General features: G+C 41.4%; 1 protein-coding gene across 4 annotated transcripts in view; it reads left to right on the top strand.

Moving 5' to 3' along the window:
• Nucleotides 1–14,746, top strand: part of adgrb2 (adhesion G protein-coupled receptor B2) — a 211,619-nt gene that overhangs the window by 59,525 nt on the left and 137,348 nt on the right. For all 4 annotated transcript variants that reach the window (XM_069176990.1, XM_069176991.1, XM_069176992.1 and 1 more), the window contains exon 2: nucleotides 4,297–5,200. In XM_069176990.1, the coding sequence (XP_069033091.1) occupies nucleotides 4,312–5,200 (889 nt within the window). In that variant the 5' untranslated portion in view covers nucleotides 4,297–4,311. The remainder of the gene's footprint in view (nucleotides 1–4,296; nucleotides 5,201–14,746) is intronic.

Here is a 14,746-nt window from a genome sequence, read left to right on the forward strand (position 1 = left end):
TCAGACTGCACACGTCATGCAGCGTACGAGTTCAGCAGTACATTTAGTTTCTCTCAAGTATGACATCCCTAAGCGCAGTCTGCCAGTATATTATAATGCAGTCATTCTGAGTTTCACACTGTTGTTTCACAGCATGCTTCAGTGGCATTTCAGAAGCTGGTTTTCAGTCAGGCTGTTCACGGTACCAAATCTGTGGGGCTTCCAGGAACTGGCACATGGAAAATAATATAATTGGTGATTGTTTCTATTTCTTTTTTAGCATCAGGGAAAAGGATCCCACTGAATAGAAGAAATAGATGCAAAACATATTCGCAATAAATGTAGAGCAGAGTAAGAACACATTTGTATTATAGTTTTATCGCAAGAGGACATAAAAACAGTTTAAAATCAATGTGTTTTGTCTTGCAACAAAGTTAAGCTATGTTTCTCCTACACACATGTTACTATAGCACTGAAGGCAAAGTTTTTGAGCTGATATTAAAACCTACAGCGTTGTAATAGAAATACTTGGTGAAGTAACATCTGCGATATTATTCTAAAGGTATACAGTGTCCCGGCACTCATCTGTCCTGCACAGGTTTTACGGCGGGGACAAAAAATCAGATGAGTCATATTGTCACTCCGCTGCATTAAAGAATAACGACCGAGCCAAGAGGAGAGCTAGAGGAAAGACAGACGGGAAGTGAGGGATATACATATTTTGCCATCCTTGGTGATAACATTAATGTCAAGGTGGAAGGGGGGAAGGAAGACATCAAAGCTAATGAATATTTATAGATGCCCACAGTAAAGTGCTGTTTTAGAGTGAAGTGGGACAGAATGGCCTCATGAAGACAGCACTTTAGGGCCTACTCTTGCACAGACTGAGGGGTCATGAATATTCATTGTTCATTGTCCCAAAAACAATTTGCTTAACGCTTCTGACTTCGTTTCATCCGTAAAATGTGTGTAAATTTTACCTATGCATGGTTAGGCCGATAATTCTATCTGTCTTCACTTTTGATAGGTCAGTTACAAGACACGCGTTGATTGTTGCCCCAGTGATTTCAAAAAATGTAAAGTTTTAACTTAATTTTTATAGCGTCGACATACTATATATATGCACTTCCTACCTCTGCTCAGAAAAGCAGTTTGTCATATTGAATAATCCATTTTATTCGCATTGAATTTAACAGTTCGGGGACAGTCTGTATGGATGTTATCTCGTGCCATATTTGTTTAAAAATAGTACAGCATGTCAAGTGGCAGAGTCTATAACCCTATCATATGCCAGACAGCATGATGTCCTTGAGCATATTACACAACATGCTACATTAACCTTCCCTCAGCCCAACTGTGCCAAGCATTTGTCAAAGTGTCACTGCAACCGGAGCCAATGCTGTTTAAAAAGTCTTAATGTCATGCATTCCATGTGAAAAATCGCAGGTGAGCATCCCGTGTAAGAAAAAGAACTTGTCCGAACAGAGACGAAAGACCAAGATAAAAGAAAGTGGAAAAAGATACCAGGTCACGACGTTGCTATGGTTACTCGTCTCACACCTCTACCAGCTCCTCCTGAGCTGCCTGATGAGTGAACAGAACTAGAGTGCCTTTATGGAGCGTAGTGTGCTGTGGTGGTAGTAAACTGTATTTTCTTTGTTTGTCTTTTTTACCTCCTGCTTCTGCTTTACCAACAAATGTCTCTTCACCCCAAGAGAGGAGAGGAGAAAAGTCGTTTTTTTAAAATGTGCTGTGTGAATCATCCATTTCTCGCTTTGAGCAACTTTTATTGAGTTCTTATTCCAACTAAATCAGCAGCTCTGTTCCACTGTAAAGCTAATCCTGCACTCCTTGAAAATCGACAACTATTTCCTCTGCACCGCAGGGTGAAGTACTTGTTACAGAGACCTTCCCGTGACCCCCGGTGTTGCAGATTTACAGTCCATCAGAAAATTTGTGCAGAGGTGAATTGTCCTTGAGCTTCAACGTACTATGCGCTGTATATCACTTTGAGTTATCATCAACAAAATGCCTTAAACCCCAAGCAGCTTGTTTATTTTGTCATGATTAATTCAATTTTGGGCATATTTTCATAGTTGCTGAATAATTGCAGTAAATCTATTTTACCTCTCCCTCCAACATCTCGTCCTCCATCTCTTCTGGTTCTCAACCCATCATCCGTCCTGGTTAACACCTTAAACCTACAGAATGAGCACAAGTGCTTCTCTCTGTTCAACTGTCAGGTCACCTCTTGACATGGTGAAGTGAGCATAGTTTGGTGCCTCTTACCCAGATCTGGCGTCCAATGTTTGCGACGCTGGAGAGTCTTAGTAGACTTACATAAATCCTGTGAATTACAGGCGACTGCTGTGTTTCATTAATCTAATCCTCATGGGAGTGGAGTTGCTCTAAAGGCACACTCATGCTTTTGTATAGTGGCTCTTTGCAGTTGTCACACGTTTAGTAAAATTGGTTTATGCTTGTATACTGAATAGCACACTTAGAACTTGGAACATATCTTTCATGTCAGAAATTAATTGCATTTCTCACATATCTGTATGTATTTTTAATGATAATGAATAAATGTTGCCCCCACTACAAGATGGTAGCGTGTTAGAGTTACGTTAGCCACTCAGACATTGCTAAGGAAAGAGTTGCTAATAATATTACAAATATTGAGTAGACTCACTAGAATCTCTTTAACCAGCTGGTTCACAACAAGATGTCACAACTAAATGTATTAGGGTTCTTCAATGTACAAAAATAGGTCATCAATTGGTTTTGAGCGCTCCATAACTTCTCATTATAGCTTTAAAACATGTAAGAAAATGTAGCACAGACAGAAATTCACAAAATAAACAATAAGGAGCTACAGACAAGCTACACTCACAATGTACACCAAGTACACACTGTGTCAGCTCAGTGCACGGCTCATTTTTCACTTAGGAGAAGCATACTAATAGAGAAATAGTCAATGTATGAAGATGTGTTTTCATGGCATATTCTGCTTGTGTGTCTTTTGCTGTTTCTAAGTTTGATTACTTCTGTTGACAGCCCACACTTACATACAGTGCACTATGTCTTTGTGTACTTACTTGTGCATTTTGTTAGGGCAGTGTTGTCTCAAATCTCTCAGCCTATGAGGACTTCCCAGAAATGTTGACAGCAACAATTGTATGCGTTATCTGCCAACATATCTGCCAGCTTTCTTTGGTCTTTTTCCTAAAACAACTATTTTCCTGCCCTTTTTTCACTCACACAACAAACATTCTGATGGCATCTATCTGACAACAGTATTTAATGAAAAATACACACCACTTTTACTTGTACAGGACAGTGTATTACACAAATCTATAACAAAATCCATTGTTATGGAGATCTTTGTTCTTTTTTAAAATTTGTACTTTGTAATAGTTTCGTTATATTTTTACGCAGTATGAAGCTGTATAAAAGTGTTGCAGAGAGTCATTTGTTGAATTGCAGAGCTCTGTTATTTTAGAGAAACTTGTCTGGGTTTTATGCTACAAGGTTATTGGTAGAGTGGTGTGAACATTTCCTATCTCCCACACATCCTCCTCAAAGCGCGTTTATGCAGAACCACTTGAACGTCTCAGGTGATGGAGCAGACACAGCAAGTGTACAAAAATATAATGACTATTGAAGTAGTTTTAAGCGAAACACTAAAACACTGTATGTGGAGGTTTTTCCTTTGTCAGCAGTGTGTGTGTGTGTTGCTTGAGTCAAAATCAGGCTGTTGGCGGACCCTCACTGTGTCGGTGATGGTAATAGTTTGCCAGAGCCTTGGGGGAGCTGCTCAGCAGGCGATGGAGTGTGTGTAAGTGTGTGTGAATGTGTCTGTGTATTTGTGTGCACATATCAGCAGGAAAGGGTAGAGCAGGCCCCACAGTGCATGTCTCAACAGCCAAGTCATCAACCCTTTTAATCCAGCCCAGCAGGGATGTGTTTGTGTTTTTGACAGTGTGTGTGTGTGTGTGTGTGTGTGTGTGTGTGTGTGTGTGTGTGTGTGTGTGTGTGTGTGGCGTGCGCGTGTGCACGTGCATGCGTTTGAAGAACTTCATGACAACTGCGGCCATAAAGTTGGTTATATTCTACTCGGAAGCGAGGCAGGAATCTGTCCAATAACAATTCCCATCAGACATGATTCTTCAGTCTCGACACGTTCAGTATATCAAAATATTTTTTTTTGTCATGTCATGTTGTTTTTGTCAGGTTGTGTTTGAAGATATCCCCGGATATGTCTAACGTCCAAACCATTCTCCCCCCCCCCATCCTTTTCTCTTTTCTCTGTCCATGCAGGACGAATGTCATAGGATGAACACTGCTGGTGGGGTGTGTCTGTCTGTGCTGTCCTCTCTCCTGGCTGTGGCTGGGGCCCTGGCTGCTGTGTCTGCCCTCGCTCTAGCTCCTCTCTCTGCCCTGGCTGAGGCTGCCTATGGGGCTGCCGATAGCATCCCCAGCACCGGGGCGGAGGGGGCCCCCTCGCCCGTCTCCTCACCATGCTCCAGCCTCGTAGCTGGGGTGCTCTATGGCTCTTTCTCCCTAAGGGAGCTCTTTCCCTCCAGGGCGCCGGGTTGTTCCTGGTCCCTGGAAAACCCAGATCCCACAAAGTACTCCCTCTACCTCCGCTTCACCCGCCATCCTGTCATCTGCCGGACACACTCCCCCATGCTCCTTTCCCTTGACCACCACCTGGCCAATCAAAGCTGTCCCCTTCATTTACAGACGGCCCCTGCCAGGGATCAGGAAGTCATTGATCTCTGTGGCAGCCAATCCAACTCAGATGGACCTTACTCGTTCCTACAGTTTGATAAGAACTTTGTCCAACTGTGTCTAACAAGACATCCAGCTGCAGATGAACCTCAGGTGACTAAGGAATTACTGGAGCTGAGGCTGGTAGAGGTGTTACTCATCAACAACGAGAACTCCAGTCAGTTTACCTGCGGTGTGCTCTGCCGATGGTTCGAGGAGTGTTTGCGCACGGATCACCATGGAGACCAGGACGTTTCTGATGGGGATGGCTGCGGGATGACCCAGACAGGCTGTATTTGTCCAAATCACAACATCATGGCACCACCTATTCCATTGCTCCCGGAGACACCACACAGTTCCAGCAATGGTTCGCAGGTTCCTGACGACTGCTGCGTCACTGAACTGCATTCCAACGATGCAATCGCCATAGCGCCCAGAGATGTCCGACAAGGTAGGATCATGTTCCTGTTCCTGTGTTTTAGAGCTGCATTTGCCATTTTCAATGAATTACACATCAGCTCACTTCTCTGCACAGAGAATTATTTATGTTTTGTCACACAACATGCAATTTCCAAGGCACATGATGCTTGCTCTCATTATTAGAAGGGGCAGCAGTCAAATATTGGACCAATTATTAATTCAAAATAAATATGAAATCAGTCAATCATAATCTAAATCGGAATTCTCGTATCAGAGCTCAAATCCTTTGATATTCTCAGAAAGATACCACCATGACACAGTTGGGTCTAATTAAAAATGATTTATTGTATAACTTCTCAGTAAATTATTAAATTATAGACTTGTTTATATAATTGAGAATGTACAAATTCCTTCTGATTACTGATGGTGAAGTGAAAGAGGGAATTTGCGACCGGGTTAACAGATAAAGAACTGAATGAGTGAGATGTAAGTCTATAATGATACTTTTAGAATTCGCCACCCTGAAGAAATGAACCAGCCTACTTTGTGATGATTTCAACCACGTCAGAGGTTCAGACGGTGTCTCTGATGAACGCTTAGAGCTGGCCTTGCTCGCGGCGTTAACAAAATTACTGATTGTGGTACAGGCTCATCAAAATGGGTTGAATTAAGTACGTGATCAGTGATCAGTTACTGACGTACTCTAAGACTTTGACTACTATGTGCGCTAGAAGCTTAACAAAAAGGCAGACAAAAATGATTAAGTCAAAACTTAATACAACTCAAAAATAACTGAAAACTCAAAGAAGAACGAAAATGAACTTGAAGGAGTCTTGAAACGAAGGAAGAGAGTAAAATGAATCTACAAGAAAACTAAAACAAATCTGAATCTGTGTGAATCTGAATGATCAGCTTGAGTCTCCCTCTTTTAAGCTGAAGAGGATGGTCAAGGATCAGGGTGTCGAATTTCACCTTATCGATACCCTGTCTCAGGGGGAGGGGGGTTGTCATGAGAGCCCAAGTTTAGCATGATAGATAGAGAGGTGAACGAGGTGGAGAAGAGTGAGAGAGAGGGGCGAGAGACATAGAGGAGTAGAGAGAGTGTCCGCATATTCACGTAAAGTCATAGTTTGCGATACAGAACACTTTCTATCAATGTCACACTGTTAGCAGAATCATCAGAGTACATTATAGCAGGGTATATAGTTAGGAATCACAAAGTCCATATTTTGTTCTTATAGTTCGTTAATTTTTGGTGACCTATGACCGTGAGGGAGACGTGGATCTTCGAGATGGTCAATACTGGCCGTCATCTGGCGTCTGGAGAGTATCAACTTTGGAGTTGGCGTATTGGAGTGGTTGTGACCCAGAAGAGATTAAAAGGGATATCCTGTGGTTTTCGGCTGGCAGGATGTGGTCTCCAAAGTGACAGGTTTTATACACCTAGAAGGGTGTGGATATCGTCACCTGTGGCAGAAGTTTGGGTTTTTATGAGGTAAAGAAGGGCCAGAGCAGTTTAACAAAAGTTCACGTTTCATCATGACGTGGGGGTTGAGAATTGGGAGAGGTACATCCAGGGTCAAATTAAATAACTGGGGAGGACATGTGGTTCTGGCACATTGTGAAGGATACTTTAAAGCGGGTTCGCTGCAGAATCAAAAAGGAATTTTATCACATAAAAGCAGTTGTTTACTTGTGAACAACAGCTTGGTGTGAAAAATACACAAGAAAAGTTTGGCTTGTTATCCTGGCTCCTTTTACCACCTCAGGGAGGGCACATTCCTCTACTTGACAGATAATTAATTATTTGATTGTTGTCTTTTGTGTGTTGGCCTTTAATTAACAACCAAAGCAGTTCAAAGGAGGCCCATCAAAAGATGTGTAATGCCTGACAGAAATTCAGTCTTTTGATCTGTATTTTAGAGAGTCCCCCATGTGGCCAGAGAGGTGTGGTTCCTTGGACTTCAGTGTGTGTGTGTGTGTGTGTGTGTGTGTGTGTGAAACCACCTGTTGACAATGGTAGGACAAGATCAGATTTGACACCCATGTGCAAATATGGGCACATGGTCATTCATCCATCAATGAATTGAACATGAAGCAGACAATCCATTCGCACACAAAAAACATGGAAATATGGATGCATGTGTGCATCTGCATAATTCTGTGCGAGCGCCTGTAAGTAATATAGATAAGTGCTTCATCCAAGCAGAAATGGTCAAGCACTTATACTAAAGCGTTCTTAATCATTTCGCTTCATCAGTGCCACCAGCGTTTTCAATTTATTGCAATTAAATCAGAGCAATGTAGATGTGCATGTAGATGTGCATGTAGATATACAGAGACACATTGTAGTTGTCTTTTTATTTCAGAATTACATTATATTTTTGTTTTTTTTTCCTGTGGGTGGCTCATAGGCATGTTGCTATCTAAACAGAGCTAATTAGAGACAAAATATTCTTATTGCAAGACTTGGCCAGCCTTCAACAACACATTAACACACATGCTAAGAGCTCTAGGGAGAGTCTTACCTTGCTAACGGGTAAGTTATGGTTCTCTGGATTCAATCAGCAGGGGACATTTTATCATCTAACAACCTCATAGAGGGAGAATGGAAGGGTCCGATGAATACATGCGGTGTGGGAGGATAGAGGAGGTGACTATCTTTTACCAGTTGGCCTTGACCTGATGTTGCTTGAGACAAAAGGCAAAAGTCAAGCGGATAGCTCTACCCTATAAATTAATTAATCAGTTGCCTGGAAGCTCTGTTTGCTTTTCTGCCTCTCACCTCAAATATGCTGTTTTTTCTTGCATATTCACCAGTAGCTGGTCACTCGCCCCTCACAACGGCTGCAGTAAACCACAGAGTCCTTGACGAGTAGATAGTCTGAAAAAGTGTGTTTATGTGATAAAACTATCTTCTTTTAAACAATTCCCTGATGCCCCAATTACCCAAAAACATCAGAATGACTACATCCAGCGTTGCGCTGTGAGAGCAAGAGCCAGAATCCTGCCTTTACCCTGCTTCTCCCATCCCTTTTCCTTACCCTAGAAAAGACAAATACTGTATGAAACTATATATGCACTTGCTGAGTCACAGACATCTCAAAAACAAAGTTTAAACGCCAGCATTCTTCCTCCATGGCTCTCCATTTTCCACAGTCACCCATAACTTATTGCATGCTGGGAAGTTGTATCAAAGTTTCTATTAATGTTCTGATATAAATTTTAGATAAACAATCCATTGGATGTTTAGTCAACTGAATTCATGACTTCAAGTAAACATGTGCTTGAAACGAACAAATCGATCTGGTTACATGGAGTTTATTTATTGTATGTTACAGAGTGAGGAATAAAGCAAACAGTTAACTTTCTTGCTTTGTAATTAATACGAGTCAACACCTTCTGGAGTCCCTCGTTTTCGTTGAAAAAAAAAAAGCCTTGATTTGTTGTTCTTATTTAAATCTTTTACCGTAAATGCTGATAATTTAATTGTTATTTTTGTCAGAGAATGTAAATTGCAGTTTTTTTTACAGGTTGCTTATGGCAGATACAGAGAGCAAATTATATTTCGCATGGCATTAGGTGATTTGTGGCGACATTAGTACCAGCCAGGAGAACCTGTTAATAAAGGAGGGTATTGAGCGCAGAAACATGTTTGGCCTTCATCCACCTTGTTGGAGGAGAAATAAATCATTTTAAAAGAGTATTTTGTAATCTGTAAGATTTGCTAAGGGGAGTCTCAAATGCAACATAGTATTTGCAATCCATATGCGTATTTGTTGATTTTGGGAAGAAAGGTTGCTTTGTGACACTTAACAGATTTGAACCACATATCAGTTAAAACGCAGAAAAACAAATAGCTTCTCATTTAAATATAAATTAGCTATTCAGAGGCAATGATGGCTCGATTATGCTATGTAAAACAAATCTCTTTTGCCATAAATGAAACTATATACTTAGTGAAGGTATCTTTTTCTATTCTTATTAAGCACAGAAATGCATTTATCTGGCTTTAGCCTCAAAGAAGTCCAAAGATATGCTGCTTTATATTGAGCAGACTTTTAGTCTCACACCATGTACAATGAATCAGCCTCATACAATATTCAAAACGTACAATTCAGTACAAGAAGCACTGTCCATGCAGGAGCGATCAGCACAGGCCCGACTTCATTTACATGCAAAACACCACGGTGAGGGAATGTTTCATATAACAGAGAGAAAAGAAATGGACAGATTTATTATTTCCATTTATTGCATATTATACCTACTATTATGGGATGCAATCTTAACTTAACTCGAACACTGCACTTGCACGTGACCTGCAGTGTGTTAATCCATAGATCTGCACCACGGCCAACATGCAACACATTTAACAATGTTATGGTGAAGTTCTTCACATTTCTGTAACTTCTCAGCCCATGATGCAAGTCTTAGAAAACACATGAAATCACAACAGGTTCCACAAGGTCACACACACTCACTTTTTGAGGCCCTGAGATGTGTGACTGGATGTCGGGTCTGCTCCTAAGAAAGACAAAATAAGTCAGATCCCACTGTCGTCCTGTCAATCACCAGCCCCTCTAACCACCCTAACACTGACACAAATCATACCTGACACACAATGTGTCTGAACAAAACGAAAAAAAAAAACACTGCTGTGGATAACCTTCTCATTTTCACAAATGTTCTTCTGCTCAGCATGGTAACATTTTCCTTGTACTGATCTTTGCTACTTTTCTCCCCCATTGTTGACAAGACCTTTGTTTTGTTCAGCCAAATAGAATCACCAACAATATATTTAGTTCATTGTTCATTTCCTACCATCTACTTTACACATTGGCCAGATGCACTTAAAAATATAACTAGAATCACCACCTGCTGGCTTTCTGCCTCCGCCCACTCGTCAAGTTGCAGTTTACATCTAGGTCTGCACCAGTTCAGTATCCGATCAAATGTAAAATATGGTCACACTTTGCCCTTCTGTTCCTGAGTTATGCTGTTGAATAATGGCCAGAAAAAGTGCTTTTCACAGAACTTTATAATGTCACAGGGTTGACCTTTGACCACCTCATCATTTTGTCGTAATTAGTGTATTAATTCTTAAGTTATGGTTACAAAAATGTTTTCTGAGGTCACAGAGACCTTTGGCCACCAAAATCTAATCAGTTCATCCTTGAGTCCAATTGAAATTGTGCCAAATGTGAAAAAAATTCTCTCAAAAAATTCCTGAGATATTGTTTTCACGAGAATGTTACAATCAGATAGACGGACAGCCCAAAAAAACATAATCCCTCTGATCACAGCTGTTGTGGATGCATACAAATGGGCAGAACTCTGAGCACTGTGCAAATGATTTTGTCCACATCACTGTTCTTATTTCTCTTGCTTGTGAGAGTGGGGTAGAGAGTGTTGTTTTGAATTTAAATTTAGAATGGGGGACAGAAACCTGGGTTTTAAAATACATCACAATTTTTCTCATTTGTGCCATTTAAAGCATGAAATTGATTGTACATTTGATTGGCAATCAATTAGTTACTCAGCCCTTCTTAAAGATAAAGAACACTGTTTCTGATATTAGCCAATTCTAAGTTGTCAGCCTGTTCAGTACATCTGGATTCAAAGAGTACAGTGCTCCTGATAAAACCAAGTAGCTGTTGAAAACCAAAGTTGATATATTTATCCCTCTTGTCGTTTTTAAATATTTATATCATCATATGTGAGCCAACTGCTTGTGTGTGATTTTATAGTACAGTATAGTGCTTAAGTGTTTACATACTCATGTGGCCTGCATACGTGTAGACTACTGTCAATATGATGGATGATGGATGCCAGTCCTTTTCCTCCTGGGGATTAAGAACTACAAGGCGTAAGAGGTTAGAGCTGTGATCTGGGCCAAGATATGGAGCACCTTGTTGTGTCACATCGCGGCTTCCACTCCACTCACCGGTAGTTTATTACCCACCTAATCTGAAAATATCACTAAGACAGCAAATTTATCTCACTGTGGTTATATACTTTAGTTTTGTTTTATATTATCAGCCGTTATGGGCTGTAAGGACATACACATTACATTACCTTACATTTCATTTAGCTGACGCTTTTGTCCGAAGCGACTTACAATAAGTGCATTTCAACCATGAGGGTACAAAACCCAGAACAACAAGAATCAAGAAAATACAATTTCTTCAAGAAAGCCAAACTACAAAGTGCTATCAGTAAGTGTCATTTTAAGCGTTACTAGAGTGCTACCAATTCAAGGTAAAGTCGGAAGAGGTGTGTTTTTAGTTTGCGGCGGAAGATGTACAGCGTTTCCGCTGTCCTGATGTCGGTGGGGAGCTCATTCCACCATTTAGGAGCCAGGACAGCAAACAGTCGTGATTTTGTCGAGTGTTTAGCTCGCAGCGAGGGAGCGACAAGCCGATTGGTAGAAGCAGAGCGGAGGGAGCGGGCTGGGATGTAAGGTTGGACCATGTCCTGGATGTAGACTGGACCCGATCTGTTCGCAGCACGGTACGCAAGTACCGATGTTTTGAAACGGATGCGGGCAGCTACCGGTAACCAGTGAAGGGAGCGGAGGAGCGGAGTAGTGGGAGTGAATTTCGGGAGGTTAAAGACCAGTCGAGCTGCTGCATTCTGGATGAGCTGCAGAGGTCGGATGGCGCTAACAGGTAGACCTGCCAGGAGGGAGTTACAGTAGTCTAGGCGTGAGCTGACCAGAACCTGGACCAGAACCTGAACCAGAACCTGGACCTGGACCAGAACCTGGACCTGGACCAGAACCTGCGCCGCCTTCTGAGTGAGAAGAGGACGTATTCTCCTGATGTTGTGCAGCATGTATCTACAGGAACGCGTCGTTGCAGCGATGTTGGCAGTAAGGGAGAGTTGACTGTCAAGTGTCACGCTGAGGTTCCTCGCAGTCACGGTCGGGGATAACAGAGTTACACGGATGTCTCATTTAAACAAGGAATATCTTTACACACAGTATTAAGCTAACATTGTTCTCAATCATTCATCAATCACTTAGGGGAAATTTACACCCTCTTGTATGTATTGGCTCATCCATCATGCTGCAGTAGCTATCGTAGTTGTCCTTTATTTTAATTAGTTGGCCTGGACAAATTAATTTGTGTCTGTAAGTGGAAGCTTCCTTCTCACGTTTGGCAGAAGGGCTACATTTTGACTTTTTTTTTGCTGTTATCATGGCAGGTTTTTTTTTTTGTATTTGGTGTTAATACTGCAGAAATTGCTGCTTTGGACCGGACTATGCAGCTACTTCAAGCTAACCTTAAACAGTGTCAGCCACAGCTTCTTCTTCTTTTTTTTTTCTGTTCTTATTTCAATGAACAAATAAATCTGTAGCTGTTCAACAGTTGTGCACAACTTATTTTGCTACTCCATGCAGGTAAACAGAAGCCTCACTGTTGTTTTTACATGTCACTGATTACCACTAACAGCTGAAACAACCTAGCCATGAGCTCGAGTAATTGCAGACACTCTGTTGCTAAGTGACGACTATATGGACATAATGAAAGGTCTGAGATGGCCTTTTATTCTTAGAAAATAAATTATTGTGATGCTCCTATGCAAAAACAGTTACATTCTTCTTTGTTTTGAGATGGACAGCAAGCAAAAATCTAATTGAGGAGTGAAGTGGCTCTAGCAGTGTCCACTGCCTCTGGTGCAATAGGGCTTTGTGCAGTCATGACACATTCACGTCACAGTTATAATGTCCACCAGCAGTGTTTACACATGCAGAACACAAAGACAGGTTGACTTGTATTTTCTTTCTCTTTATTTTATTATTTGACGTACGGGAAGTGACAGGGGCCCAATCAGCTAGACTTGATGTTGACGGTGACTTGTTTTATATTTTATAATACCACATTTTGGAAATAAATCTCAGCTTGTCCACATAATGAAACCTTTATGTTCTAATTGTGGCAAAACAGCATTTTTTTAATGTTTTTTTTATTTCTTATGTTCTAATTTAATATTTTTAAATGCTCGATTATATCACTGACTGTAGGGCATATTGCTTTGACAGATAATCTGCATATCTACATATTTCAAACACTGACATCTTAATTTAATGAATAAATCGTCCTGTTCCTCGTGCCGTCTTGATTTAGGGATTATCCCGTTGTCTAAATATCTTTTTGCTGGACACCTGCCGTAACCTCTTGACATTCACACTTCCCCATGACATGCTAGAAAACACACACACACACACACACACAGCACTTCCACAGCGATTGTTGGGAATTCTAATTAGCACAGATAGAAGGTGTGGATTGTGTCATGTGTATGAATGTGGGAGGGGCAGACAAACAGGGAGGGGGAAACAGGGACTGGGATTTGGTTGTGACTCTTGGGACCAGATCAGCCTAGCATTGAGCAGGAGCCAGTGGTCCGTCACGTACAAACACACACACACACACACACACACACACACACACACACACACACACACACACACACGCACACACACACACACACACACACCTAGTCAGCTCATCCCCTCCACATGGAATACTATCTGCTTCTTAGTAATTAGAGCAGAGACAAGGGTGTGAGTGTCCGTGTGTGCATGTGTGTGTCTTTAACAGCATGGGTGAGAGTTGTTTATTTTCACACCGTGCCGGCGTGCAGCACATACACTACAGGTGTTTTGATAACCCTTAACTCTGCTCAAACACATGCAGACACAATGAAAAATGCACACGCACACACACACACACCATCGCTTATGACAGAGAGTAATTGCGTGCTGCACAATACAGTAGCGGTGGAGATTTTTCCTAAAAAGAATGAACCATGACTGTGTGTGCGTGTGTGTGTGTGTGTGTGTGTGTGTGTGTGTGTGTGTGTGTGTGTGTGTGTGTGTGTGTGTGTGTGTGTGTGTGTGTGTGTGTGTGTGTACACTTGTTTGAAAGACTGCTCAGGGTGACTGTGGCAACAGAATTAGTATTCTGCGCTCATGGGCTATGACTCTCTCATTGAACGGGCTCAGCACTGAGCCCCTTTATGCTCCAGCAAAAGCCCCTACACACACACACACACACACACACACACACACCTTGTCATTTATATCCATTACCATTTTCTCAAACAGATCGCTTTGGATCAGTATGGATTGGTATACAGCACACGAGCCAACTTCCTGTTGATGCTATTAAAAATGCCATAAATCAAAATAAACTGAGAATATATTGTGTATCTTCCAATAAATAGACATCGTTGTCCATCGTTGTCCAGCTGTAGTAGTATTAGTACCACTGCCAACATCTCCCCAGGAATTTTCCTTTTTTTCTTTCATGATCATACAATACATTTGCATAGTAGGCATGCTTGCTTGACACCTACATGTTCCACTGTACCACATGACCTCCCACAGCAACCATCCGCACAGAGAACTGAGTGTGCAGTTTATTCTCAGTTTTTAAGTTGACTGTGTAAATAAATATTCAATTAGATACAGCTTGAATATTGTATTTATGAGTGAAGTCAGTCAGAAGTGAGACACTAAAGAGTTCCAATACAAAACAGCTTATAACTGCAAGTTTGGGATATATTTAGC

Source organism: Embiotoca jacksoni, unplaced genomic scaffold (assembly GCF_022577435.1).
Source record: "Embiotoca jacksoni isolate LCO1_2020_lvr unplaced genomic scaffold, fEmbJac1.0.p SCAF_7, whole genome shotgun sequence".
Classification (NCBI taxonomy): Eukaryota; Metazoa; Chordata; class Actinopteri; family Embiotocidae; genus Embiotoca; species Embiotoca jacksoni.